The sequence below is a fragment of the Lepidochelys kempii genome, chromosome 23 (assembly GCF_965140285.1).
Source record: "Lepidochelys kempii isolate rLepKem1 chromosome 23, rLepKem1.hap1, whole genome shotgun sequence".
In the NCBI taxonomy this organism is placed as follows: Eukaryota; Metazoa; Chordata; order Testudines; family Cheloniidae; genus Lepidochelys; species Lepidochelys kempii.
In genome coordinates this window covers 14,456,906-14,484,840 of record NC_136402.1, presented here as the reverse complement: position 1 = coordinate 14,484,840, position 27,935 = coordinate 14,456,906, and the positions used below count along the sequence as shown (strand labels likewise).

Below are 27,935 nucleotides of genomic sequence, written 5' to 3'. Positions count from 1 at the left end.
TGTCAAGCCTGACCTTAAACATATCTAAGGAAGGAGATTCCACCACCTCCCTAGGTAACGCATTCCAGTGTTTCACCATCCTCCTCATGAAAAAGTTTTTCCCAATATCCAACCTAAACCTCCCCCACTGCAACTTGAGACCATTACTCCTTGTTCTGTCATCTGCTACCACTGAGAACAGTCTAGAGCCATCCTCTTTGGAACCCCCTTTCAGGGAGTTGAAAGCAACTATCAAATCCCCCCTCATTCTTCTCTTCTGCAGACTAAACATCCCCAGTTCCCTCAGCCTCTCCTCATAACTCATGTGTCCTAGTCCCCTGATCATTTTTGTTGCCCTCCGCTGGACGCTTTCCAATTTTTCCACATCCTTCTTGTAGTGTGGGGCCCAAAACTGGACACAGTACTCCAGATGAAGCCTCACCAGCGTTGAATAGAGGGGAACGATCATGTCCCTTGATCTGCTGGCAATGCCTCTACTTATACATCCCAAAATGCCATTGGCCTTCTTGGCAACAAGGGCACATTGTTGACTCATATCCAGCTTCTTGTCCACTGTAACCCCTAGGTGCTTTTCTGCAAAACTGCTGCCGAGCCGTTCGGTCCCTAGTCTGTCCCCTTCCTTGCTAAGTGCAGGACTCTGCACTTGTCCTTGTTGAACCTCATCAGATTTCTTTTGGCCCAATCCTCTAATTTGTCTAGGGCCCTACCCTCCAGCATATCTACCTCTCCTCCCAGTTTAGTGTCATCAGCAAACTTGCTGAGGGTGCAATCCACACCATCCTCCAGATCATTAATGAAGATATTGAACAAAAGGGTCGATCGACAGCAGACAGGCAAAGACACACACATGCCAGCAGGGGGCAGCATGTCGACACCCACACAGACACCAGCAGGGGGCAGCCCTTCTCTCACACACACACACACACACACACACACACACAGTGCCAGCTGATCACTGAATTGAAGGGTTTATTCCAGCCCTGCCCTGCTCCCATGTGCTTGGGGGGCTGGCCACGGGGTCTGGGGGCCAACAGGGTTAGCTGAAGACGGGGCTCTGTCCCGGGAACAGGGAGAGGAGGCCGCTGTCCGGGGCCGGGTCCTTAATGAACTTCTGGATCTGGAAGGACAGAACAGAGCATGAGACGCCAGACTGACGGACAGGCCCCGGGCCCCACATCCCGCCCTTGCCTCTGGGGTCGCCAACTCCCATCCAACCCCAGTGCAGAGACTGGCTGGCTCAGGGGGTGGGGAACGGGGCCTGGGGCCTCTCCCCTCTAGGGGGCGCCGGCTCCCATTCGGCCCCAGGGCAAGGGGGTACCTGTCGGAAGCGGGGGTCGGCAGCATCTCTGACCAGTTGCAGGATCAGCCCCTCGCTGGTGGTGATGAAGGCACCGCTCTGCCGTAGGCGGGACAGGGCCGCCAGCCGGTCCACTTGGCTGGGGGAGAGAGATGTCACGGTGGCCATGGGTGGGGGGGCAGGGGTCCCCCCTCGCTCCAGTTCCCCACCACAGCCACACTGCCTCCCCCGCATCCCCGCCAGCTAAGGTCCCCACCCCCCCAACTTCCCCCCAGTCCTGTCTGCTGGGAACCCCTGAAGCCAGGCTCATCTCAGCCCCCTCCAGCCCAGGCCGCCCCCAACTCCCACCAAGTCCCATCTGCCAGGAACTCCTCCCCGTGCCCCCAGTTCCTCTACCAGCCAGGACCCCTGTCTGCCACCATCTCAGCCCCACAGCCAGACCTTCTGGAGGAGCATGCATCGGCCACCACGTGAACATCCAGTCCCCGCTCCAGGGCGTCGAGCGCTGTGCTCTGGGGAGAGGGAGATGGGTCAGAGCCCTGGCCCAGCCAGCCTGGACCCCCCATCCCCTCATCACAGCCCTGGCCCAGCCAGCCTGGACCCCCCCTAGGACAGCCAAGGCCCAGCCAGCCTGGACCTCCACTCCCATCCCCCCATCACAGCCCTGGCCCAGCCAGCCCGGACCACCTCTCCCCTCCCGCATCATAGCCAAGGCCCAGCCAGCCCAGACCCCCCTCCTTCCACTCCCTCACCACAGCTCTGCCCCAGCCAGCCCAAACCTCTCCCCCCACCCCCATCACAGCCAAGGCCCAGCCAAGGCCCAGCCAGCCTGGACCCCCTGCCCTTCCCTGGCCCAGACAGTGTTTGTTGGGGGGTACAAGGCTGACTTGGACTCCTGGGTCCTATCCCCAGTGGGTAGCTTCTCACAAGAGCACTGACCCAGACTCCTGGGTCCCCTCCCAGCCCCCCCCCCAGCTACCATGATGCAGGCCTGGGTCTCAATGCCACACAGGAGCACAGAGCGCAGGTGGGGCAGTGCCCCCAGCTCCTGCTCCACCTCCGGGACCAGCATGCTGAAGCAGGTCTTGGGGAACTTCTTCAGCCCCTCAGCCCCCAGCTCAGGGACTGTGGGGCCCAGCCCCTGGGGGTACTGCTCCGTCACCACCACCGGGATCTCCAGCAGCCGTGCCACCTGGGGAGTGGGGGGGCTGGTTAGAGCGGGGGGGGCTGGGAGCCAGGACTCCTGGGTTCTCTTCCTGGGCTCTGGGAGAGGAGTGGGGTCTAGCAGTTAGAGATAAGCTTTATGGGAGGGGGTGAATGCTCAGCATTATCATGAAAGTCTGGTGATTTTTGGAAATGTGAAAAATTAAAAGCTCCCCCCCTACAGGCCCCACCCCTTCAGGGGCAGGTCCCAACACCTCCTAGACCTGCCCCAAAGGGCGGGTCCTGACCCAGGCTGGATAAAACGAAATAACATGGAATTCCCACCAACCCTTCCCGAACTATTATAAATAGTAGAAAATATTTCATGGGGTGCTAATGACCATCAATCCTCCAGGGTTAGGCCGCCATCCAGTGGCCCGCGTCTGCAACTGCCTAATAGTCCTTTGGCCCTTTCTGCCCTGTTTTCATCAGGACACCCAGAAAGCGCAACCTCCCCCCCCCCCCGGGGACATCAGCTGCCTCCTTGAGCGTCACATTTCCAAGGGCTGGACCCCTCACCCGGCGCTGAGACGCAGCCACCTCTGGGGTGGGATGGGCCCACTTTTTGACAGCTGCATAAAACACTGGGGCAACGGGACAGCACCCCTCAGTTGTGCACTGGGGCCAGCCCTGACTGCCAGGGCCCAGCACCCCCTTCTGACCCCCCCACCCAAAACCCAGCACCCCTATACCCCGGGGGCATTTCACCTGCAACATGCGCGCTGCCACGGCCACGATCTGGGGGAAGTGGGCGATGTTGGGCCGGAACTTCTCCTGCATGTCGCACAGGAAGAGGATGCTGGTTTTGGGAAACACCTTCCCGAGCCGGGCCAGCGCCATCTCTGCCCCTGCAGCCAGAAGAAGAGGGGACCGGACGGGGAGCGGATGCCCCCTGAACGGGAGTGGCCCCGGCCCCGTTCCCCGCCCCCCCGGCCGGCCAGTCCCCGCCCTGCGGGGGACTCTGATCTCTCCGGGCTCAGCAGCTCCCGCGGTTTGGGGGCCAGGCAGTGCGGGCTGGCGTGTCAGTGAAATAATTGCTTGTGCCCCAGTTAAGCGCTGGGGGGGGGGGACTCAGCCCGCCTGGTCCGTGGGGCGCGCTGGGCTGCCTGCGCCCCGGTTTCACAGGGTCCCCTGACCAGCCCATGCCCCTGCGGGTGGCTCCCCTGGGCGCCGGCGCCCCCGCCCCGCCCGCTCTGCCCCACTCACCTCTGCGCTTCCCCTAGAACACCCCCACCCCACCAGCTGCTCCCCAAGGTCCTAATTAGCTAAACCCACCCTCGACCAATCAGAGACGCCCAAGCAGGGTAGGCCACGCCCCCACCACCTCCCTCCCCCTCGACTCCCAGCCAATGGGAGCGCGCTGAGAGCTGCCCCAGCTGGCCAAACGGAACGTCCCAAAGACAACGCCCCCTCCTCCAGCCCCGCCATCCAATCAGGGAAGGGAAGGGGGTTGATGTTCGCAGAGGCTGGCCTGACAAAACTTTCCAAAGACCACGCCCCCCCTCCCACCCAATCAGGGAAGGGAAGGGGTATGATGTACACCGAGGCGGGCCTGACACAACGTTCCAAAGACCGCGCCTCCTCCCTTTCTCACCCAATCTGGGAGGAAAGGGAGGGGATGACATAATAAGTCCCGCCTTGCTGAAGGTTTCAAAGACCACGCCCCCGTTAGCTCCTATCCAATCACGCAGGGGAGAGAGGAAGGAGGGCTGACACAACGTTCCAAAGACCACGCCCCACCCAATCAGGGAGTGGGTGACGTTGGAGGTGGCTTCTGAAGGTGGGGGGGCTTTGGGGTTCCCTCATTGGGTGATGTTAGGGGCGTGGGGCTGCCCCATGGGGGTTTCCCAAGGGGCCCCCCAGCACCTGTCACTTTTAGGGGAGATGGGGGGTGCCTCCAGTCTCAGCTACCTGCGCCCCTTGTTTTTTCGGGGGGGTCCTCCAAAGCCGAAGTCCTGGACTGCCGCCCCTAGAGCCCCTGCGTGACTAGCCCTGGCTGTGGGACTCGCGGGGGCAGGGGCGCTGGGACCCCCATCCCCGAGCTCCGCCATGGTCAGACACCCCGGCCCTTCGTGACTAATCAAACCCATCTCAGAGAAACACCCACCTGGTGCCAGTTCAGACGGGAACAGCCTCCTGCAGCTGGGGAAACTGAGGCAGGCTGGGGGCAGAGCCGGGCACAGATCCTGGCGCACTGGGGTCCCTGCCCAGGGCTGTCCCACACCCACTAAGCCACCTGAACCAGGTCTGAGAGCCCCAGAGAGGTTCGGGGGCAGGGGACCAATCTGGCAGCCCAGAAGCACAAGAGCTGGAAGGAGGTAGCCCTGGAGCCAGGCTGGGAGGTACGGGGTGGGGTCTGGGAAAAGCAAGGCAGTGGGGCCTAGTGGGTAGATCACCAGCCAGGGCCTCAGGAAACCTGGGCCTTATTCCCAGTTGTGCCACTGGCCTGCCGGCAGACCCCCTCCCTGCACCTCAGTCTCCCCATCTGTGAAATGGAGACGAGAAGGAAAGCTCAGGGGTAAAAAGCGGGAGATTTTGGACCTTTTTCTCAGGCAGAAAATCCCGAAAGCTCGGGGGGGGGGGGGGCAGCACCAGTTCTTGAAGCTCCCTCCCCCTGCCCAGGCCTGATTTTGGCATGAGAAGGGGGCGCGAAGTGGCGACCCTGGCCCAGAGACGAAGGTCTTGGAACCCGACCCGTCAGCCTTTTGTGTTCGGAAAAGCATTTTGTCAAACCTCCCGCCGCCCCATGGCTCAGCACACCCCGATGTGGGGGGCTGGGGAAGAGCCAGGGGGGCTCCCTGCCCATCCCCCTCTCAGCCTACCACTCCCCCAGCCCCTCAATCCCTGCTACCCTGCACACCAGGGAGCTCCCCCCACTCTAGGGCCAGATTGGGTGCCTCATTCCCCACACCCCTGAGCCAGCCAGTTCCTCCCCTCCTCCCACCATCCAGGGCTGGATGGGAGCCAGTGCCCTGAACCAGCCAGACCCCTGCCCTCAGGCCAGATGGGAGCCCCCCCGGCTCACTGCGTACCACCCTAACAACATTTTAGCCCAGAAAAATAAAGCTTTATTAGAAATTGTCCCACAGAAAGATTCCCAGACACTGCCGGGGGTGGCGTGGCTCAGACAGACTCACAGATGGGACAGAGCCCAACCCTGAGCGTATAGCAGCAATGGGGCACCCCATGCCTGTGCCCCCCACGAGGCAGAGAAGCCCTGGGGAGGGGGCAGCTGGCATAACCCCAGTGAAGAGCTGTGGTAGGGGTAACTCAGTGCAGGGAAAAAGCCCCTTTAGCCTGCCCCCCCTGTGTCTCCAGTGCGGGGGGGCGGGTACAAGGAGACCCCCAACCCCCTGGCTTAAGGTCAGTATGGATTCCATTGGGTGGTTTCAGGGCCAGGCTCCAAGCCCTAAAGCCTCAAGGAAAGGGCCTGGGGATCCACTGCCCCAGTGCACAGAAGGGAAATTGAGGCACAGAGCAGGGGGAGGATCTAGCAGAGTCAGGGAGAGAACCCAAGGGCCAAGGACTCCACCCTACCCCACCCACTTTGCATGTAAAAGGACAAAAGAGGGAGGGGTTCTGAGATGTGGGTGAAGCCTGCCAGGAAGAGCGGAGTCTGTGCAGCCAGAGGGGAGGGATGTAAATTAGGTGGCAGCAGGGGGAGGGGCCCTGAGACATGTATGGGTCCTGGAAGGGAGGGCGGAGCTTGTAAACAATATTTGGCAGCTGCCATCTATACTCCTGAGTGTGACAGTGGCCCCGCCCCCCTTTAAAAGGCACAGAGGAGCTACAGTAGCCAGGCTTGGAGGTGGGGTCCCCCTGCTGCGAGGGAGGGCCAGAAGGTGGGACAGACAGAGCTGTGATGGGGGGGCTTTGTTGGGGGGGGGCATGTGGGGGACAGTCGGGGGGGGACATGGTGAGGAGGGGCTGGTCTAGCAGGGGCAGGGCAAGGTGGGAAGGGGAGTTTGGGAGGGGGTTGGGAAAGGGGGCAGGGCCAGGGGTTCTGGTGAGGTGTGGGGCAGGTGTCAGTGGGGGGCTCAGACTGGCAGGGAACGGGGGTGGGGGCAGCAGCTGCAAAGGGACATGGGGAAGATCCAGTAGATGGATGGGGTGGGGGGCTGGAGGGAGACAGGCCAATTATCCCCCCGCCCCAGCCCCCTCGGCAGCCACTGAACACCAGCAACTCGGGTCACAGCATCATCCTGACCCTGGGCAGCAGGCGGTTAACTCAGCCCCGGAGCTGGAAGATCTACCCCCCAAGCCCAGAGCTGGTATCTGAGTGTGATGGGGTGGACACAGTGGCTCCCCAGGGGGCAGACAGTGCCCCTCACAGGGCAGGCCGGGCCCAGCGCCTGTGACCATCACCCCAGCCTCAGGCCTGGACCTGCCACACAATGAGGTGGCTGCGCACCGAGCGGCGCAGATGGGGGTTGGCCACCAAGAGGTCCCCAAATTGATCGTCCGTGTCATCCCCTGTGAAGGGAGAGAGAGAGAGAAAAAGAGTCACAGCAGCCCCAGGGGCGCCCCACAACGAGCGCTGAGCGTGGCCACCTCTGGGGTGGGGCGTGGGTATACGGGGACCCCTTGCCCGATGCTGGGATGGTGTGCGGGGGCTGGGTATATGGGAACACCTCGCCCAGTGCTGGGACATGGCCACCTCTGAGCTGGGGCGTGGGGGCTGGGTATATGGGGACCCCTTGCCTGGCACTGGGCGTGGCCCCTCTGGGATGGGATGGGGTGGGGTGGGGTGCGGTGCGGTGGGGCGGGGGTTGGGTATCTGGAGACCCTCACAGAAGCGCTGTTTCCCACCACCCCACGAGGCACGTACCAATCCGGAGATTGATATACCCCTCTCCTCCGCTCAGCACCAAAGCTGTGGGCTGCTTCTGCCCAGCCCGCTCCTCCTGGCTATTGCTCCTGGCCAGCGAAGGGTTAAGGCAGCCTTGGGGGGGGGGGAGAAGGAAAGACAAGCTGTTACCCCAGAAACTACCTCTAGGGAGCGCTCCAGGGCTGCAGCTGAGTGAGGAGAGAACCCAGGAATCCTGGCTCCCAGCCCCCCCATCTCCACTAGACCACACTCCCCTCCCAGAGCCAGAGAGAGAACCCTGGCATCCAGGCTCCCAGCCCCGCTGCTTTAACCACTAAACCCCACTCCCCTCCCAGAGCCAGGGAGAGAACCCCGGCCTCCAGGCTCCCAGCCCCCCTGCTTTAACCACTAGACCCCCCCTCCCCTCCCAGAGCCAGGGAGAGAACCCAGGAGTCCTGGTTCCTAGCCCCCCTGCTCTAACAACTAGACCCCACTCCCCTCCCAGAGCCGGGGACAGAACCCAGGCATCCTGGCAGGTACCTGGGATGCAGACGAAGAACCGGACGGCATCACGGTGCCCGTGGTAGGAAGCCTGGGCGCTCTCCATCGCACAGTAGGGGGTGCTGGCAGGCGAGGGGCCTGGCTGGGACCCCGTGGCTGGGGGGGGCTCTGAGTGCCCTGAGAACTCTGAAGAGGGCAGGAGAGATGGGGAGGGTCAGAGCTTTGGGGGTGTGGCCTGCAGAGACCCTGCCCCCAGCAGGCTAACTGAGGACCCTCTTCCCCCCACGCCCCCATCCCAGTTGGGCAGGATACTGGCCCCCTCCTCCCCCCCACTGCCCATGGGATCCCGGAGAAACACACACACCCGCGCCCCTCTCCCCCCCTCACACCAGCAGGGCTGGGCTGGCCGTGGGATCTGAGCCATGCCTAGGAGACCCCCTTCCCCCAAGCACCCCAACTCACCCGGTGCGAAGGGCACGGTCAAGACAGTGCCGCTGGCTGTGCCGATCCACAGCCGCTGGGAGAAGCAGCCCAGGGCCGAGACGTGCAGGGAGAAACCCAGAGTGTTCGGGCCTAGAGAGAGAGTCGGGGGTGATGAGACCCCACCCTGAGCCAGCCAGTCCCTGCCCTGGGGCCGGATGGGAGCTGGCGCCCCCCACAGGGGAAATGCCCCACGCCCCATTCCCCCCACTTCCCCGAGCCACTCACCGAACATGCTGTGGACGAAGGGTGTCAGGTCGATCTCCTGCAGGGGCTGGCCCGTGGCTGCATGGAAGAGGCGCAGGGTGGGGTCCAGCCGCACCGAGACCCAGACTCCGTCGCCCGCCAACACCATGTGCCTCACCTGGCTCTCGGGGTGCCCGGTCACCTCAAAGTACCACTGGGGGGTGGGGGGGAGCAGAGCGAAGGGCTGGAGGCAGGGCTGGCAGATCCCTCACTCCCCTGAATCGGACCCATGAGGGCATGCCGAATCCATCCCCAGCCTAGTTGAGCCAATCGATCTCCCAAGATCCCATTGGAACCCCATGGCAGGAGTGGACCTGCAAGATCACCTGAGATGACCCCCCCATGCTCATCCAAGGGGATCCTACAAGATCCACCAACCTCACCTGAGTTGATCCCACAGGATCCCATGGTTCCCTGAACCCCACCTGAGTGGATCTCACCAGGTCTACTGATACCACCGGGGTTGATCCCATGCAACCCCGTGGATACCCTAATCTCACCGGAGTGGATCCCATGAGATCAGCACGTATATTTACTAATATCACAAGAGTCGATCCCACATGCTCCTGCCCGAGTACCCCACCCCACCAGAGTGGATGCCATGAGATCTACCAGTGTCACCTGAATTGACCCCACAGGACCCCATGGCTCCCCAACCCCATGAGTGGATCCCATAAGACCTACTTCCATCACGTGTCAATTCCCCCAAGATCCCATAGACCCCCCCCAACACAATCTGAGTGGATCCCAGGAGATGTACTGATATCACCCAAGTCGATCCCCGCCCCCCTGAAAGGGTCCCATGAGATCTCCATATAGATCTACTATCACCACAGGAGTTGATCCTGCCGGTGTGCCGCACCCCCACCTGAGTGGATCCCAGGAGATCCCCAGGATCTCCCACTATTTCTAAGTGGGTCCCATGAGATCACCTCTGGATTCCATGATCCCTCGCTCCCTTCTGAGTGAACCCCCCGACCCCCGGCTCCTCAACCTGGCTCCACCCCCCCCTGCACCTCACCTGGGCCCTGGCGCTGCGCGGCTCCACCACGTAGACCCGGTTGCGGTAGCCAACCCAGACCTGGCCCCCCACGGCCAGCGCGCAGCGGATGGACTGGTGGGGGCGCCCCAAGTCCAGCAGCCGGGGGCGCTGAAGGTCCCAGCAGCCAGCTGCAGGGGGCAAGGGAGAGGAGTGAGTGGGGTAGGGGGCTGCGGGGAGCTGGGGATGGGGGGTCTGGTACTTACTGGCGTCCCGGTGGAAGACGACAACGGTCCCGTTCCCCAGTGCAGCCACTGCACGGCCCTGGGCGTGGCTGTAAGAGAGAGAGAGCGCGTGCCAATCGGAGCGGGCGGCCAGGCCACTCACGCCAAGGGCCACACCCCAGCATGCCCTGGGGCGGCCCAAAGTTTGGTGAAGGCCCCCAGCCCGAGGGTACAGCACCTGCAATCACCCGACAGCCTGGCTCACAGCGGTCATGAGTGGCCACGGACCTCCGCCGGCCTGACATGGGGCGGGTCGCCCCGGCCCAACAGGGACCTGGGCCGCATAGGAACCCGTCGCCAGAGGGCTCCTGATGCCTGCCAGGAGCACCCTGCACTGGGCCCTGACAGACGCGAGGGCTGGCCCCACGGGCACGGAGACAAACGTGGCGGGCAATCGCAGGCGCACCCGACTTTTAAGCAGCTGGCAGGATTCCAGAGGCCAAGTCTGGCTAACGCGGCTGGGGAACTAATGAGGGTCCTCTTTGAGGCCATTTCCCGGGCGAGTTTGACGCCCGATGCTGACAAGTCAGGTCACGACCGGTGATCAAGCTGGACATTTCTCAACCTCGATAGAAGGAAATAGTCATCCGAGAGCTGGGTTGGGGGAGGCATTTGCTCGTGTCGGACCCACATCTCTTGATGGCCAATGCTCCCGGATCGTCCTGGAGTCTCCAGGAATTTCACACGAATCTTGAATTCAAGACTGTGTCATGGGATGAAACCTCGAGGAATACGGCCAACGCAACTGGGCCACCCTATTTGGGAAAGCTCCGGAGCGGGTCTCTCTCCCAACGGCAGCTGGCCCAAGACAGGATGTCACCACGCCTGGATTGGCTCTTGCCGACCCGGCCACTGACCCGGCCAATGCAAGAATCATTGGCCGACGCCCCCGTTGTCCCCCCCGGGCCCAGCCCCACACTCACATTACGCTGTGCACGGCGTCCTTCAGCTGCACGGTCCGCAGGCACCGGCGCCAGTCAGAACCAGCTGAATAGATGGAAATGCTGGAGGAAGAGCATGACAGCTTGGGACAGCGCTGAGATGCGGCCACCTCTGGGGTGGGGCAAGGGGGCTGGTTATACAGGGACTCGGCGCTGAGATGTGGCTCCTCCGGGGGTGGGGCGTGGGGGCTGGTTATACAGGGACTCGGCGCTGAGATGTGGCTCCTCCGGGGTGGGGCGCGGGGGCTGGGTACACGGGGACCTGACGCTGGGATGCGGCCCCTCTGGGCGGTGGGAGGGGGAGATGGTTATATAGGGATGCCGCACCCGGTGCTGAGAGGCAGCCACCTCTGGGGTGGGGCGCGGGGGCTGGTTATACAGGGACTCGGTGCTGAGATGCGGCCCCTCTGGGGTGGGGCGCGGGGGCTGGGTATACAGGGGTGTCTCCGTACCTGCCCTCCTGGGTGCCCAGCCAGACAGTGTCCGTGGTGCCAATACCATCACTGTCCGCGTCCAGGGTCCCCATCTCCTCCTCTAGCTCTGGGGGGTCGGGGGCCAGGGGGTCTTCCAGGATCTCGGGTTCCAGCTCCATGCTCTCGGCACTGGGTGGCCGGTGACCTAGGAGGGACAGCCAGGTCCGTGACATGGAAGCTAGGGCCGTATACAACCTGTATAACCTGCGCAGCACAGCATCCTTCTTCCAGGCCGTACAGCCCCCTCCAGCCATCAGTCCTGGAATATACAGCCCCCTCCAGCCACCCCAGTCCATACAGCCCCCATCCCGGTCCATACAGCCCCCTCCAGCCATCTGTCCCGGAATATACAGCCCCCTCCGTCCACCCCAGTCCATACAGCCCCCATCCTGGTCCATATAGCTCCCATCCCGGTCCATACAGCCCCCTCCAGCCATCGGTCCTGGAATATACAGCCCCCTCCAGCCACCCCAGTCCATACAGCCCCCATCCCGGTCCATACAGCCCCCTCCAGCCATCAGTCCTGGAATATACAGCCCCCTCCAGCCACCCCAGTCCATACAGCCCCCATCCCGGTCCATACAGCCCCCTCCAGCCATCTGTCCCGGAATATACAGCCCCCTCCGTCCACCCCAGTCCATACAGCCCCCATCCTGGTCCATATAGCTCCCATCCCAGGCCATACAGCCCCCTCCAGCCATCCGCCTCGGACTATACAGCCCCCTCCATCCACCCCAGTCCATACAGCCCCCATCCCGGTCCATATAGCTCCCTCCATCCACACCAGTCCATACAGCTCCCTCCACCCATTGTGGTCCATACAGCTGCCCCCCACCCCTCCCCAGCCCTATGCCCCACACTCACCGGGCAGCCAGGCGGCACACAGCACATGGGTGTTGGGTAGCACAAACTGGGCCAGGACGAGGTTGGCGCGGGCAGCATCCATCACTGTGACCTCACTGGCCGAGTGTGTCCCAGAGCAGACCCACACCAGGCTCGGTGGGGCAGGCTGGGGTGCCCCCTGGGGGAGACACACAGATGCTCGCACTCTGCAAGGCTGGCTCAGGGATCCAAAAGCCGGGCACCTATTGGGAGGGGGACCCCACACCTCCCCACACTGTCCCCTCCCCTCAGGGGGGCGGGGCTTAGCACTGATTGACAAAGGCTCCCCAAGACCCACTGAACCCCACTGAAAGTCCCCTGGGGATAAAAAGGGGAGGTGCCCTGAAGTACGGCATTAGCTCAAGGGGCAAGGTCTCCCCCTAGATTGAGAAGAAGAGGGCCAGGGCACGCCCCAAAATAGGCCCCCCTGTCTGTGCTCCACACTCAGAGAACAGTGGGGGTTTGGGGAGTCTCCTCTACTTTGGGGGGGACCATCCCAAAGCGAAGGGGCAGGAAGGGTCACCAAATAGGGTTGCCGTGGAGGGGGCAAGTGCCCCACATGCCACCCCCGCAACCAGGGAGACATGGGGTCTCTCCCACATGGGGGGGGAGGGAAGGGGTCCCCGGATCCATCCCTGGCATCAGGGAGCAAAGGAAGGGACCACTGCAGAGATGGGAGGGATTGCGCGCCCGACACTAACCGAGTCCCCGCCGTCTGTCCTAGGCACCCCCATCCCGACGGCACACCACAACTGGGAGGGAGGGAGAGAGCGGGGATGAGATGTCGGACCCAGCCCCACTGCTGGCCCCCCCAAACACTGAGATGCAGCCCCTCTGGGGTGGGGCGCAGGGGCTGGTTATACAGGGACCCCTCGCCCAGCACTGAGATGCAGCCACCTCTGGGGTGGGGCGCAGGGGCTGGTTATACAGGGATCCCTCGCCCAGCACTGAGATGCAGCCACCTCTGGGGTGGGGCGCAGGGGATGGTTACTCTGGTGTTTCAGTACCTGTAGACCTTTGCCAGCTTAGTGCCAGCTTGGGGCAACAGGACCAGCCCTGACCGCCAGGGGAGAGCGTCCCCTGCTGAGCCCCCACCCGCTCCCCGCAGCCCAGCGCCCCCCGCTGAGCCCCCACCCGCTCCCCGCAGCCCAGCGTCCCCCGCTGAGCCCCCACCCCGCTCCCCGCAGCCCAGCGCCCCCCGCTGAGCCCCCACCCCGCTCCCCGCAGCCCAGCGCCCCCCGCTGAGCCCCCACCCGCTCCCCGCAGCCCAGCGCCCCCCGCTGAGCCCCCACCCGCTCCCCGCAGCCCAGCGTCCCCCGCTGAGCCCCCACCCGCTCCCCGCAGCCCAGCGTCCCCCGCTGAGCCCCCACCCCGCTCCCCGCAGCCCAGCGCCCCCCGCTGAGCCCCCACCCGCTCCCTGCAGCCCCAGCGTCCCCCGCTGAGCCCCCACCCGCTCCCCGCAGCCCAGCGCCCCCCGCTGAGCCCCCACCCCGCTCCCCGCAGCCCAGCGCCCCCCGCTGAGCCCCCACCCGCTCCCCGCAGCCCCAGTGCCCCTGCTGAGCCCCCACCCCGCTCCCCGCAGCCCAGCGCCCCCCGCTGAGCCCCCACCCGCTCCCCGCAGCCCAGCGCCCCCCGCTGAGCCCCCACCCCGCTCCCCGCAGCCCAGCGCCCCCCGCTGAGCCCCCACCCGCTCCCCGCAGCCCAGCGCCCCCCGCTGAGCCCCCACCCGCTCCCCGCAGCCCAGCGCCCCCCGCTGAGCCCCCACCCGCTCCCCGCAGCCCAGCGCCCCCCGCTGAGCCCCCACCCGCTCCCCGCAGCCCAGCGCCCCCCGCTGAGCCCCCACCCCGCTCCCCGCAGCCCAGCGCCCCCCGCTGAGCCCCCACCCCGCTCCCCGCAGCCCAGCGCCCCCCGCTGAGCCCCCACCCGCTCCCTGCAGCCCCAGCGTCCCCCGCTGAGCCCCCACCCGCTCCCTGCAGCCCCAGCGTCCCCCGCTGAGCCCCCACCCCGCCCCCCGCTGAGCCCCCGCCCGCTCCCCGCAGCCCAGCGTCCCCCGCTGAGCCCCCGCCCGCTCCCCGCAGCCCAGCGCCCCCCGCTGAGCCCCCGCCCGCTCCCCGCAGCCCAGCGTCCCCTGCTGAGCCCCCGCCCGCTCCCCGCAGCCCAGCGCCCCCTGCTGAGCCCCCACCCCGCTCCCCACAGCACAACACACCCCACCAAGCCCCCCAGCCCCGCTCCCTGCAGCCCAGCATCCCCCGCTGAGCCCCCACCCGCTCCCTGCAGCCCAGCGCCCCCTGCTGAGCCCCCACCCGCTCCCTGCAGCCCAGCGCCCCCTGCTGAGCCCCCACCCGCTCCCTGCAGCCCAGCGCCCCCTGCTGAGCCCCCACCCGCTCCCTGCAGCCCAGCGCCCCCTGCTGAGCCCCCACCCCGCTCCCTGCAGCCCAGCGCCCCCTGCTGAGCCCCCACCCCGCTCCCTGCAGCCTAGCGCCCCTGCTGAGCCCCCCACCCCGCTCCCCACAGCACAACGCACCCCACCAAGCCCCCCAGCCCCACTCCCCGCAGCCCCAGTGCCCCTGCAGCCCCCCACCCCGCTCCCTGCAGCCCAGCGTCCCCTGCTGAGCCCCCACCCGCTCCCTGCAGCCCAGCGCCCCTGCTGAGCCCCCCACCCTGCTCCCCACAGCACAACGCACCCCACCAAGCCCCCCAGCCCCACTCCCCACAGCCCCAGTGCCCCTGCAGCCCCCCACCCCACCAAGCCCCCCGCCCCACTCCCTGCAGCCCCAGTGCCCCTGCAGCCCCCCACCCCACCAAGCCCCCCGCCCCACTCCCCACAGCCCCAGTGCCCCTGCAGCCCCCCACCCCGCTCCCTGCAGCCCAGCGCCCCCCACTGAGCCCCCCACCCCGCTCCCCACAGCACAACGCACCCCACCAAGCCCCCCAGCCCCACTCCCCGCAGCCCCAGTGCCCCTGCAGCCCCCCACCCCGCTCCCTGCAGCCCAGCGCCCCCCACTGAGCCCCCCATCCCGCTCCCCACAGCACAAGGCACCCCACCAAGCCCCCCAGCCCCACTCCCCGCAGCCCCAGTGCCCCTGCAGCCCAGCGCCCCCCACTGAGCCCCCCACCCCGCTCCCCACAGCACAACGCACCCCACCAAGCCCCCCAGCTCCACTCCCCGCAGCCCCAGTGCCCCTGCAGCCCCCCACCCCACCAAGCCCCCCGCCCCACTCCCTGCAGCCCCAGTGCCCCTGCAGCCCCCCGCCCCACAGCCCCAGTGCCCCTGCAGCCCCCCACCCCGCTCCCTGCAGCCCAGCGCCCCCCACTGAGCCCCCCACCCCGCTCCCCACAGCACAACGCACCCCACCAAGCCCCCCAGCCCCACTCCCTGCAGCCCCAGTGCCCCTGCAGCCCTCCACCCCCCGAAGCCCCCCGCCCCACTCCCCGCAGCCCCAGTGCCCCTGCAGCCCCCCACCCCGCTCCCTGCAGCCCAGCGCCCCCCACTGAGCCCCCCACCCCACTCCCCACAGCACAACGCACCCCACCAAGCCCCCCAACCCCACTCCCCGCAGCCCCAGTGCCCCTGCAGCCCCCCACCCCGCTCCCTGCAGCCCTCCACCCCGCCAAGCCCCCCACCCCACTCCCCGCAGCCCCAGTGCCCCTGCAGCCCCCCACCCCGCTCCCTGCAGCCCAGCGCCCCCCACTGAGCCCCCCACCCCGCTCCCCACAGCACAACGCACCCCACCAAGCCCCCCAGCCCCACTCCCCGCAGCCCCAGTGCCCCTGCAGCCCCCCACCCCGCCAAGCCCCCCGCCCCACTCCCCGCAGCCCCCCACCCCGCTCCCTGCAGCCCCCCACCCCGCCAAGCCCCCCGCCCCACTCCCCGCAGCCCCAGTGCCCCCAGCTGAGCCCCTGCCCCGCTCCTTGCAGCCCAGCGCCTCCTGCTGAGCCCCTCACCTCACCTTGGTGCTGGGATCTTTCTGGTCCAGCAGCCGCAGCTGCGCCAGCATGGGCAGGTCCTGGCCCTCAGCCTGCTCCGCCCGAACCTGCAATGAGAGAGGCCTGGGCTCAGCCGCGGGGCCCCTCCGCCCCCCCAAACCTCGTCCTGACCGTTCCATCCCTGGGGATTTAAAGGGACAGTGTGTCCCAATCACTGCCCCTCCTCCACCTCCACCCCCACCCCTCCAGCTCCCGGCACTCTGGGGGGCAATTACCTGGGGGACGGCCGGGGGGCTCCAGCCGTGAACCGGGGCCCGGCCGTGCTGCTTCCAGATGTGGGAGCGGATCTGGCGGTAAAGGTCCCGCTTCTGCTGCTGAGGGGAGAGATTGGGGGGCTCCCCTGTGCTGGGGACAGAGAGACACACAGACACTAGCGGGCATCGCCCTCCGTCTGCCCTCCTCCCGTCACTGCCCCATCTCCCCCGCCTCGCGCTAGGGGGTGCCGTCCTCCACCCCCTCCCCTGTCCGGCGCTTGGGGCCGCCCGTCCATACTCACTCTGTGGGGGAGGCGGGGAGGGGCAGGTACCTCACAGTGGAGGGCGCCCTGCCCCCGTTGCCCCTGTGCTCAGACACCGGGGGCGACACCGGGACCCGCTCAGGGGAGTCGCTGGGGCTGAAGAGCCGGTCGAAGCTACGCAGAGAAAACAAGCAGCTCAGAGACTTCGCGAAGAACGCGGCCCACGCCCAGCGGGGGGAATTGGGGGGGACGGGGGGGGCGGCAGTGGCTGGGGGGGTAATGGACATACAATTTCCAGAAGGACGATTTCTTCATCTGAGCCGCCTGGACCTCCCGAGATGCTCTGAAGGGAGGAAACAAAGTCGTGTGTCAGGGGCCCGCAGGGCCGTGCCAGGGGCTGGGCAGGCCACCGCCCCAGCCTGACATGAGCGGCTTACAAAGGAGTTTAAATAAGGATCCCCGAATACCCAGCTCCTGCCCCCCATCCCAGAGGGGCTGCATTCCGGCGCCGGGCGAGGGGTCCCCGGGTCCCCAGCCCCCGCCCCACCCCAGCAGAGGGGCCGCATCCTGGCGCTGGGCGTGGGGTCCCCGGGTCCCCAGCCCCACCCCAGCAGAGGGGCCGTGTCCCGGTGCCAGGCGAGGGGTCCCCGGGTCCCCGGCCCCACCCCAGCAGAGGGGCTGCGTCCTGGCGCCGGGCGAGGGGTCCCCGGGTCCCCAGCCCCACCCCAGCAGAGGGGCCGCATCCCGGCACCGGGCGTGGGGTCCCCGGGTCCCCAGCCCCACCCGAGCAGAGGAGCCGCGTCCCGGCGCCAGGCGAGGGGTCCCCGGGTCCCCAGCCCCCGCCCCACCCCAGCAGAGGGGCCGTGTCCCGGTGCCAGGCGAGGGGTCCCTGGGTCCCCAGCCCCCGCCCCACCCCAGCAGAGGGGCCCGTCTGTCAGGGTCTCCCACCGGAGCAGCTCCGTGCGCCTCACGGCGTCCTGCAGCTCCATCAGCCGCTCCTTGTAAAGGTTGCGCTCGGTCAGCACCCGCGCCATCTCTGCCCGCGTGAACCGCTTCCGCTGCGAGGCCGGGGCCTCCACCTGCCACAGGAGTCACTGATAACCCCCAGCCCCCCGCCCACCCCGCTGCTAGACCCCACCCCCCTCCCAGAGCCGGGGAGAGAACCCAGGAGTCCTGCCTCCCAGCCCCCCCCTGCTCTAACCACCAGGCCCCACTCCCCTCCCAGAGCCGGGGAGAGAACCCAGGCGTCCGGCTCCCAGCCTCCCCTCTGCTGGCCTGCTCTGACCCACATGCCTCCCAGGGGAGGGTCCCCTTTGCCCACTTTCTGCCTTCCCAGGCGCCCAGCGGGCGGCCGATGACTCTGTGTCTCTCCCTAGCCAGTGGGAGTCACTGGCGCCCCGATTTACAACCCTCCAGCCCCGTCTCCAGGCAGTCTCCCCCCCTGCCCCCGCCCGGCCCGTGGGTCAGCTGCTAGGCCAGAGCAATGGAGAAGTGAGAGGGGAGCTCACTGTTCTCCCCCATAGCTGCCCCCCCTGAGGGTTGCCGCCATGCCTGGGGTAGCAAGGGGATCCTATGCCCACTAGAACCATGGATAGAACCCAGGCATCCTGGCTCCCAGCTCCCCCCCCCACCAACCGCTAGACACGACTCTCCTCCCAGAGCTGGGGAGAGAACCCAGGAATCCTGGCTCCCAGCCCTCCCTGCTCTAACCACTAGACCCCACTCCCCTCCATCTCGTACCTCAGCGTCGTCACTGTTTTGCTTCTTGATTTCCTCCAGCTCCTGCCGAATCCTAAAACGAGGGGAAAGAACAATTTGGGGACAGAGCTGAGAGTGGGGAGCCCGGCGCTGCGGGTCGGGAGTGAGGGGCACCAGCAGAGCTGTGGGGAGCCCAGGGATGGGCTAGCCGGGGCTGCAGGTCAGGATTAAGGGGCAACGGCAGAGCTGGGGGGTGAGGAGCCCAGGGCCGATGTTGTCAAATCCTGGGTTGGGGGGAGGGTTAAGATTATTTTAGGGCCCCCAAACTGGCTTTGGACAATGGGACGAGATCTTGGGTCCTCAAAACCCACCTGTACCCATCACCCCTTTAATGGGGCTCAGACCTCCCCATCCTGGGTCAGGAGGGGTCAGACCCTGGTGTGTACCCCCTGCAGCCGGACGTTGGGGGACTCGGACAAGAGGGGGCCCCAATCCAGGCTGGGCTGGGGGTCCTAGGCCTGCGGGCTCTGGGACACAGAGGGACATGGAGGAAGGCGGTGTCATTGGGGGGGGCCCTGTGACACCCTGTACCCCAAAATGACACCCTGTGCCCACATATTCAGCAGTTCGCCGTGTGTGTCACTGAAATACGACGGGAGTCTGGGAGACGCCCAGACCGGGCTCGCTGGCGACAAAGGACCGATCTAGCCTGCTACGTGCTGATGGCCCACGATCCGCTCGCCCCACAGGCCTGCCCCACAGCATCTCAGCAGGGCCCAGCGACCCCGCGACCCCCGTCTGCGCCGGTACCTCTCTGCGCCCACGGATCGGGGCAGGGGCAGTCGAGAGGCTGCAGGACCAATCCGGACCCCCAGACGCCTTGGAGCCGACCCCAAAATCTTTTGCTTTACTTTTTATAATGACCCTGGGGAGCGGGTATAATAGGCCAGAGGAAGCCACGCCTCCCCGAACCCAGGCTGTGGCCCCGCCCACTCCGCCCCAAGGCCCCGCCCACTCCGCCCCAAGGCCCCGCCCTCGCTTCCCCTGTCCCCCGAAGGCTCGGGCTGTAGCCTGGAGCTCAGAGCCCGGCTGGCGGGCGGTTCAGGTTGGACCGGGGAGGCCAGCGGCCTGGGGCTCAGGGCAGGTGGGGTGAGCGGGCCAGTGCTCGGGGTTAGTTCTGCCTGGGGGCGCTCAGGACGCTGGCGGGTGAGGGGGGCCAGAAGGGACAGTGTCGGGGCGGGGCCTCAGGCAAAAGGGGTGGGGCTGGGGACTAGCCTCCCCAACTGGGGGTTCCCACCCCGCCCACGATAATGATAATTGCGATTGTTTTATTATTTTCTCCGGAATTTGGATTTGGACCAAGAAATTTGGCACCTTGACCACAAAACAATTGACTCCCCCTGGCCTGGGGGTATAAATTGGGGTCCGTGACATCAGCCCAGGGCCTCTCTCCTGCCCCACCCACCCTGAAGGCAACGAGAACACTGGGGGGGCCAAAGACGTTGAGTGGGGGGGGGGGAGGGTGTTCAGCCTGCGTGTGGCTCGTGAGTGGCTTAGCTGGGCGTGTCTCCGCGTGCCACGGAGCCGGGAGGGGTCACCTGCTTGGCACGGCAGGAAGAGAGCCAGCCGGGGGCACCCCACGGGGTCTGTGTCCCCCGGCCCCGCCCCCACCCCAGTCTCACCCGATCAGATCCTGCTCGGTCTCACGCAGACGCCCCTGGCAGCGGCTCAGGGCCTCGGCGGCCCTGTCCCGCTCCCCCCGCAGCGACTCCCGCTCGCCCGTCAGCTCCTCCACCCGGGCAATGAGGTGTCGGCGCGCAGTGTCCAGCACCAGCCTGCAGGGGGCGACAGTGAGCGCCGCCCGGGCCGTCCGCACCCCTTCCTCTCTAGGGGGCGCCAGCTCCCATCCGGCCCCAGGGCGGGGACTGGCTGGCTCAGGGGGGTGGGGAATGGGGCTCGGGGCCTTTGCCTCTCCCATCTGGCCCCAGGACGGGGACTGGCTGGCTCAGGGGGGTGGGGAATGGGGCTCGGGGCCTTTCCCTTCTAGGGGGCACCAGCTCCCATCCAGCCCCAGGGCGGGGTCTGGCTGGCTCAGGGGGGTGGGGAATGGGGCTCGGGGCCTTTGCCTCTCCCATCTGGCCCCAGGACGGGGACTGGCTGGCTCAGGGGGGTGGGGAATGGGGCTCGGGGCCTTTCCCTTCTAGGGGGCACCAGCTCCCATCTGGCCCCAGGGCCTTTCCCCACAACTGTGAATCAAGTTTGTTGGGTCTCCACTCAGATCCCCAGGGATGGGGCTTTCCTCGGGGTCCCCCACACAGTAAGAGCTGGGGAGGTGCGGAGGCTCTAACAGGGCTGGGGTGTGGTGGTTCAGGGGACTCTTACCTGGTATCCCGGAGCTCGGCGTTCTCCATCATCAGGGTCTGCACGGCGTCACCTGCAGACAGGGGGAGTCAATGTGGGGGGGCAGGTTTGACCACCCCAAACCCCCCAGTCCCTAGGGCCCAACGCCTCCCTTTGCTCTGCCACATGGGGGCACCAGGGCTGGATCCTGGGAGTGAGACCCGTGGCCTGGTGCTGCGGGCATGTGGGGGCCATATCCCAGCCTGGGAGTTGGGGACAGTGCCCAAAGGCTGGGCAGGGCAGGACCTGATGCCCAGCTGGGCAGGAAGCAGGTGAGAGAGAGACACTGGTGCAGGGATGGGGAGGGAAAGGGGTCGGGGAAGGGTGGGCACCAGGCCCAGGGTCGGCCCAGGCTGGGGGGGGCGTTGAGCTTACCCTGCAGATCGGCCCCCTCGTCCACGTCCCCCAGCAGCTCGAGGCTCAGGCCTGACACCTCAGCGAACAGCGACTCCATGTTGCGTTGGAGGGTTGGGGGGCTGCGGGGCAGAGACACCCCCAGTCAGAGCCGGGACACACACCCCCCAGATCCTCCCCCGCAGTGGAGACAGTGCGCTGGGGGCCGGATGGATTAGAACCAGAACATGGCAAGGGGAGGATATTTCCCCCAGCCTGTGCCTCAGTTTACCTGCCCGGCTGGGAGGTACGTCTGCGCTGGGGCTGGGGGGCTGGCCACGGGCTGTAAGAGCCGGCCACGCGAAGCCGGGAATCGGACACTGCTCATGCCAGATCCCAACTCCCAAACTCCCCAGACCCGCCCCAGGCTGGATCTTTCCCCTGCTTCACTGCAGCCCCACGAGCCCGATCTGGCTGCCTCCCGTGCTGGGGGGACAGGAGAGGGACAGGCACACACCGGATCGGAGCCATGGAGCGGAGACTGGCACTGGAAAGGGGTCGTGCCCGGAATGGGAGTACCATTGTGGGCATACAGGATGTTCTGGGAACTGGGGGCTCCCCCGGTGCCGGGCTCATGAAGAGAAACAGGGGCTGTGGGGGGGATGTTTCCGGGCCTGCCACAGGGCACATTGGCCCTCTTACCTGGCTGGCAGATCTGGAGTGCGGTCCAACTCCAGGGTGGAGCTCAAGATCTCGGCCAAGTCCTGGCACCTCTGCGGGAAGCCTAGAAACAGACAAGTCAAAACTGCTGGCTCCCCAATCTGCCAGCTACCCCCACACCCCCGAGACAGCCAGCCCCCCCCCCCCGCACCCCGCTGCCCCCGGAAAGGCCCCATTCCCTACCCCCCTGAGCCAGCCAGTCCCTGCCCTGCAGCTGGATGGGAGCCAGCGCCCCCTAGAGGGGAGAGGCCCTGGGCCCCACATACACACTCTCCGTACCGTCTCTGGTGGGCAGGGGCAGCTCCTGAGCCAGCGGGTGGCTGTTCCCGGTGGGGCCTGCCCCGTCCTGCAGGGGGTCAGGGGTCCCCTCCACCGGGGCTGGGCCTGGAACCTCCGCAGCGCCCTATACCCCCCAAAACAGACACAGACGGGGTGAGGAGCAGGCCGAGTCAGGGAGAAGGGACTCCCCTCACTGGATATTGGGGTGCCCCCTCCCCTTGCTCTGGGAGAAGGCCTGGAGCCAGGTCACCCTGGTGAAAGGTGTCAAGCCACCAGCCCCCCATGAACAATGAAGGAGCCCCTACCCACTACAGCAACCCCCTTCTGCCAAGGTACTCCCCAGGGGAACCCCCTAATCCAGGGCAACCCTCCTCCCCCCCCGCAAATGTATCCCCCCAGGAGAATCTCCCCCATAGCTCCCTTCTCTGAACTCCTCCGAGCTCCCCACTGCCCCATAGATACCCCCTCAGGGGGTAGAGGGGTCAGCCCAGCAGCCCATCTCGCCCTCAGCAACTCACTGCACAAATGCGGGGGACCCACCTTGGGGGGTCCGGGGCAGCCAGGGTCCGAGGTGCTGGGGAGAAACAGGGGAGGCCAGTGGGGGTCGGACGCAGCACTGGGGGGAGAAGTCAAAGGTCAGACATTCGCCACGGTACCCCCCCACTCCCTGCCTGAGCCCCCTCCCTGTGGGTCGAGCTGCCCTCCCTCCCTGGTGCCCACCCCCTGAGCTCCCAACACACCCTGGCACCCCCACCGAGCCTTCCCAGCTTCCCAGTCCCCCCCTCCAGAGCCCCCTCCCTATCACACACCGTCCCCCTCTCTCCCCGGCACAGCACTCCCCCCCAGACCCCTCCCGGCTCTCCGCAACCCAGCGCCCCCCTGCTGAGCCCCCCCTCCTCACAGCACAGTGCCCCCCCAGCCCCTTTGCCACCCCCTGTGACTAATACCTGCTGGGCTGGGGGGCCACAGGGGCAGGGGGTGGCATCGTCAGGGCCTTCAGCTCCTTGTAGCTCTGAACCATCTGCCAATGACAAGGGGGTGGGGGCTAGTGCCCCTCATGGACAACACGCTCGCCCTCCCCCCGACCCCACCCCTAACGTGACCCAGTCCTGCGGGGCGACATCCAGCCACAAGGGGGCACCAGGAGGGGCAGTGACGGGGGCGGCTGGGAGGGCCAGCAGGGGCAGGTGTGGGGATCCATGGGGGGCAGGGCTAGCATGGGGCAGCTGGGGGGGAGCAGCCAAGGGTGGGCCATGGGGCGTGGGGCCAGTAGGAGTCATGGGATCCCGGGACCAGCAGGGGGCAGCTGTGGGGATGGGGCCAGCAGGGGGTGGCCGTGGGGGCCGGGGGGTCTCACCTTGCCGTGGGTCTGGGCCAGGGCTGACAGCTCCTTGAGCAAGGCAATTTTCTGTTCCTCCAAGCTGGCCACTGCCGGGGGTGGGGGGGGAGAGAAGCGAGTGACCCCCCCATCCTGAGTCTGCAGGGAGCCAGCCCCCATTGCTGTCCCCTGCCCCAGCCAGCCCCCATGCTGCCACCAACCCTCTCAGAGTAAGGGGGTGGGGCCAGTGAGGGGGCAGGGCCTCACCCTGTGCCTCTTGGCACAGGAACCCCCCCTTTTCTGACACAGCCCACACCCACCCACCACCCCGGTCTTGGGGAGCCGGAAAAACCCGTCGGGGAGACGCCAGGGCCCAAGCTGCTGCTGTTTGATCTCATCTGGTCTCAGTTACCGAGGCTGCTTTGTTATTGTAGGGTCTCCGGGGATCCCCGCTTTGTTACTGTAGGGTTTCTAGGTTGATGCTTAGAGCCCTCCCAAGTTCACACCCACGACACATGCATCACAGACTGTGAAATCTGGTCCCCCTGCGTGAAATCTGGTCTTTTGTCTGCTTTCACCCACAAAATTTATTATTTTAAAAATCCTATGACTGTGAAATTGACCAAAATGGACCGTGAATTTGGTAGGGCCCTAACTATGCTGAGACACCAGTGGGGGGAGCCTCCCCCCAGAGTCCCCCTCCTGTTGACCCCACAGCCCCTTGGATGCCCCCCAGCCCTGGCACTGTCCCCCCCCGGGCTCCCTCACCACCCTCTGTTTCTTCCCTGACCCCCGCTCCAGCCCTGCGACCCCCCAGCGCCTCCGGCCCGCTCTCCGGCCCTCACACTGGTCTGCGTAGCTCCGGGCCTTGTCCTCCAGCCGCCGGCTCTGCCCGTCCAGCCGGCTCAGCGCGGCCCTGTGACCCTTGCGCTCCTGCTCCACCGCGTCCTCCAGCTCCATGTAGCGCTGCAGAGAACAGGCCACTGGCAGCGAACCCAAGAGTCCGGGCGCCAGACTGCATCCCCAGCACAGAGGGCTGCGGGTCGGGAACCAGGGGCGCCGTGCAGGGGCGGGCTGCGGGTCAAGATCCAAGGGCGCTGTACAGGAGGGGGCTGCGGGTCGGGATCCAGGGGTGCCGTGCGGGGGGGGGCTGTGGGTTGGGATCCAGGGGTGCCATGCGGGGGGGGCTGCGGGCCGGGATCCAGGGGTGCCGTGCGGGGGGGGGGCTGCGGGCCGGGATCCAGGGGTGCCGTGTGGGGGGGGACTGCGGGCCGGGATCCAGGGGTGCCGTGTGGGGGGGGACTGCGGGCCGGGATCCAGGGGTGCCGTGCGGGGGGGGGCTGCGGGCCGGGATTGAGGAGCTATGTGGGGGATGGGGTGGAGGGGCTGCAGGTCTGGATCGAGGGGCACCATGCGGGGGATGGGGTGGGGGGTTGTGGGTTGGGACTGGGGAGCACCACACAGGGGGGCTGCGGGTCAGGATTGAGGGGTGCTGGTCAGGAGACGGGGTGGGGGGCTGTGGGTCCAGATCAGGGGGCACCATGCTGTGGGTCAAGATTGAGGGGCGCCATGTGGTGGATGGGGTGGGGGGCTGCGGGTTGGGATCAGGGGGCTGCGGGTCGGGATTGGGGGACGCTGGGCAGGGGATGGGGTGGGGGGCTGTGGGTCCGGCTCAGGGGGCACCTCACCTCCTCGGCTCTCTTGCGCCCGGCCCGCTCCCGCTCGTACTGGCCCAGGAGCCCGAGCTGGTCCTCCCGCAGCAGCTCCAGCGCCTCATCCCGCTCCCGGATCTGCCCACCGGCTCGCTCCAGAGCCTCCAGCACTGAGACCAGCTGGGGCAGCAGCCCGGCCACTGCCCCCCGCCCGTAGGCCCCCACTAGCCGCTCCAGCTCTCCATACAGCCCCGCGGCCAGCCCCGAAACCAGCTCTTCGCAGAGCGCAGGGGAGGCCGACTCCCCTTCCTCCCCGAAAATCTCCTCCATGCCCTGCTCCCCTCCCCTGGAGCCCCCTTCCCCCGTCTTCCAAAGGCAGCCTGCCCTCTTGCACCCCAATCAGGGGATCCAGGCACCACCGCTCTAGCTCTGACCAACGGGGGACCCCTCTGTTTCCCAGGCTCTTAAACACCCCCCCACTGCCCCCAGAAGGGGCCAAAGCCAGAGGTGGGGCACCCGGGGGTGTGAGGGGAGTCCTGGGGTGGGGGGGGTGTGGAAGTGTGATGGGGGGGATCCTGGGGAATGCAGGGTATCTAGGGGAAAACGTTTTTTAAAAGTTTTCACACCCCCCCCAAATTGGGTTATTTTGGGAGGGCCAAAGTTTAAAAAAAAATCAGCGATTTTAAAAAATGAGGGGCAGCGAGGTGGGGGGGTCAGGTTCAGTTAACTGGATGGGGGGGTTCGTGAGAATCAAAGTCACTCACCAGACCTCTTTGAGGGAGCTCAATAGGGGGCAGAATTCCTGATTTCCAGAGGTCTGGGGTTGGGGGGTCCAGGGTGTGTGTGTGGGGGGGTCCCAACTGGATTTCTGAGTGGGAACGTAACGGGGGGGCCTAGCCGCTCCCTCCTGCTCCCTGCCCTCCCACACTTCCCCTTTTGATTCCCAATGCGGGGGAAGGGTTACAGTTGAACTCCCCCCCGCCGGACTGGACAAGGGGGGACGGGACACCCCGACTTTATAAATTCGGGAACCCCTCCACGTGACAACCCCGCCCCCGAAACACGGAAGTTTCCACCTCGGAGATCAGAAGGGGAGAAAAGTTTTCTCTCCCCGCCCCCTGGGAAATGGGGGGTGAATCTGAGGTGTGGGGGGTAGATCCCAGCCGGGGGGGCAGATCTGGGAGACAGTGGATCCCCCCACACCCTCCTCTGCCCCCCACACCCAGCCCCCCAAATGCCGGGGAGCTAAAGCAGATGGGGGTCGCTCCCCAACACAGGAAGAGGTTTAGGGTCAAGGATTCCCGCCCCCCAACCCCCTCCCCGGCGCCCCGCCCCCCCCAGCACCGGGCTCTGTCCGTCGCTCTGTCCAGGCGCCCCCGACCCACGTGGGGGAGCTGCCAACTACCCGGCTCCAGCTGGTCTCAGGGTTCTAGACCCGCCCCGCGGACTCTTGGGGGGTGAGAGGGCGGGGCCCAGAGGGCAACGGGCGTTAGGAGTGGCCAATGGGGATTGGAGGAAGCGCCCCGGAAGGCCAATGAGGAGGGACCAGCTCGGAGGCGGGGGGGGGGATTAACCTTGGATCATATGATGTGGGGATCACATGAGCCTGCGGCTGGGACAACTGGAGCTGCGGGGAGAAGTGGGGCTGGAAGGTCGAATGGGGGGATGGGCGGGGGCAGGTGGGAGGAGGCTCTGGGGGGATGGGCAGGGGGCAGGTGGGGGGCGGCTCTGGGGGATGGGCAAGGGGCAGGTGAGGGAGGCTCTGGGGGGGATGGGCAGGGGGCGGCTCTGGGGGATGGGCAGGGGGCAGGTGAGGGAGGCTCTGGGGGGATGGGCAGGGGGCAGGTGGGGGGCGGCTCTGGGGGGATGGGCAGGGGGCAGGTGGGGGGCGGCTCTGGGGGATGGGCAGGGGGCAGGTGGGGGGCGGCTCTGGGGGGATGGGCAGGGGGCAGGTGGGGGGAGGCTCTGGGGGGATGGGCAGGGGGCAGGTGGGGGGCGGCTCTGGGGGATGGGCAGGGGGCAGGTGGAGGGAGGCTCTGGGGGGATGGGCAGGGGGCAGGTGGGGGGAGGCTCTGGGGGGATGGGCAAGGGGCAGGTGGGGGAGCTGTGGAGGGATGGGCAGGGGGCAGGTGAGGGAGGCTCTGGGGGGATGGGCAGGGGGCAGGTGGGGGGAGGCTCTGGGGGGATGGGCAGGGGGCAGGTGGGGGGAGGCTCTGGGGGATGGGCAAGGGGCAGGTGGGGGAGCTGTGGAGGGATGAGCAGGGGGCAGGTGGAGGGAGGCTCTGGGGAGATGGGGAGGCTCTGGGGGGATGGGCAGGGGGCAGGTGGGGGGCGGCTCTGGGGGGATGGGCAGGGGGCAGGTGAGGGGCGGCTCTGGGGGATGGGCAGGGGGCAGGTGGAGGGAGGCTCTGGGGGGATGGGCAGGGGGCAGGTGGGGGGAGGCTCTGGGGGGATGGGCAAGGGGCAGGTGGGGGAGCTGTGGAGGGATGGGCAGGGGGCAGGTGAGGGAGGCTGTGGGGGGATGGGCAGGGGGCAGGTGAGGGAGGCTGTGGGGGGATGGGCAGGGGGCAGGTGGGGGGAGGCTCTGGGGGGATGGGCAGGGGGCAGGTGGGGGGAGGCTCTGGGGGATGGGCAAGGGGCAGGTGGGGGAGCTGTGGAGGGATGAGCAGGGGGCAGGTGGAGGGAGGCTCTGGGGAGATGGGGAGGCTCTGGGGGGATGGGCAGGGGGCAGGTGGGGGAGCTGTGGAGGGATGGGCAAGGGGCAGGTGAGGGAGGCTCTGGGGGGATGGGCAGGTTGGCGGAGGTCCTGGGGGGGATGGGCAGGGGACAGGTGAGGGAGGCTCTGGGGGGTTGGGTAGGTGGGGGGAGGTTCTGGGAGGATGGGTGGGGTGGGGTTGTGGTTTTTCTCCCTGTCTCCTAGCGGACCCCTCCCAGCTCAGTACCGGATCCGATCCTCCCCCCTGCAGGTCTGCAGACTTTCCAGCCCAGCTCTGGATTT

The 27,935-nt window shown here is 66.8% G+C and overlaps 2 protein-coding genes across 7 annotated transcripts; both read right to left on the bottom strand.

Annotated features, from left to right (window-relative positions):
- Positions 1-952: 952 nt before the first annotated feature.
- LOC140902270 (isochorismatase domain-containing protein 2) lies at positions 953-3,793 on the bottom strand. 3 transcript variants are annotated; one of them, XM_073322188.1, is made up of 6 exons: positions 3,776-3,793; positions 3,209-3,348; positions 2,277-2,489; positions 1,739-1,809; positions 1,319-1,436; positions 953-1,117 (listed from the first exon to the last, which is right to left on the bottom strand). In XM_073322188.1, exons 2-6 carry the CDS (start codon positions 3,338-3,340, stop codon positions 1,037-1,039), a joined length of 615 nt encoding a protein of 204 aa, XP_073178289.1. In that variant the 5' UTR covers positions 3,341-3,348; positions 3,776-3,793; the 3' UTR covers positions 953-1,036. The 3 variants fall into 3 exon arrangements, with proteins under 3 accessions (XP_073178289.1, XP_073178288.1, XP_073178287.1); XM_073322187.1 differs by lacking the exon at positions 3,776-3,793 and adding an exon at positions 3,707-3,745; XM_073322186.2 differs by lacking the exon at positions 3,776-3,793 and having other exon boundaries at positions 3,209-3,679.
- Positions 3,794-5,477: 1,684 nt separating this feature from the next.
- On the bottom strand, positions 5,478-26,220 carry LOC140902182 (C-Jun-amino-terminal kinase-interacting protein 4). 4 transcript variants are annotated; one of them, XM_073321986.2, is made up of 27 exons: positions 24,974-26,220; positions 24,131-24,251; positions 23,325-23,395; positions 22,915-22,988; positions 22,508-22,583; positions 21,968-22,091; positions 21,671-21,752; positions 21,011-21,111; positions 20,618-20,669; positions 19,918-20,070; positions 18,278-18,329; positions 17,486-17,616; positions 16,827-16,880; positions 16,577-16,711; positions 16,296-16,425; positions 16,044-16,127; positions 12,795-12,845; positions 12,076-12,232; positions 11,191-11,356; positions 10,721-10,801; positions 9,780-9,847; positions 9,556-9,704; positions 8,517-8,688; positions 8,271-8,381; positions 7,848-7,994; positions 7,329-7,442; positions 5,479-6,973 (listed from the first exon to the last, which is right to left on the bottom strand). In XM_073321986.2, the coding sequence occupies exons 1-27, from the start codon at positions 25,265-25,267 to the stop codon at positions 6,873-6,875; spliced, it is 3,051 nt and encodes a 1,016-aa protein (XP_073178087.1). In that variant the 5' UTR covers positions 25,268-26,220; the 3' UTR covers positions 5,479-6,872. The 4 variants fall into 4 exon arrangements, with proteins under 4 accessions (XP_078706304.1, XP_073178087.1, XP_078706303.1 ...); XM_078850178.1 differs by lacking the exon at positions 19,918-20,070 and having other exon boundaries at positions 5,478-6,973; XM_078850177.1 differs by lacking the exon at positions 7,848-7,994.
- Between the last annotated feature and the right edge of the window lie 1,715 nt (positions 26,221-27,935).

Bases quoted from the DNA above. Each gene is read 5' to 3' on its own strand.
- LOC140902270 (XM_073322188.1), bottom strand. From the start codon at position 3,340: ATGGCGCTGGCCCGGCTCGGGAAGGTGTTTCCCAAAACCAGCATCCTC. The intron at 2,490-3,208 runs GTGAAATGCCCC...CCCACTCCCCAG, and splicing joins TGGCAGCGCGCATGTTGCAG to GTGGCACGGCTGCTGGAGAT. The intron at 1,810-2,276 runs GTAGCTGGGGGG...CCCTCTCCCCAG, and splicing joins AGACCCAGGCCTGCATCATG to AGCACAGCGCTCGACGCCCT.
- LOC140902182 (XM_073321986.2), bottom strand. From the start codon at position 25,267: ATGGAGGAGATTTTCGGGGAGGAAGGGGAGTCGGCCTCCCCTGCGCTC. The intron at 23,396-24,130 runs GTGAGGGCCGGA...CACCCCCGGCAG, and splicing joins CCGGAGCTACGCAGACCAGT to TGGCCAGCTTGGAGGAACAG. The intron at 22,584-22,914 runs GTATTAGTCACA...TTCTCCCCCCAG, and splicing joins GTGGCCCCCCAGCCCAGCAG to TGCTGCGTCCGACCCCCACT.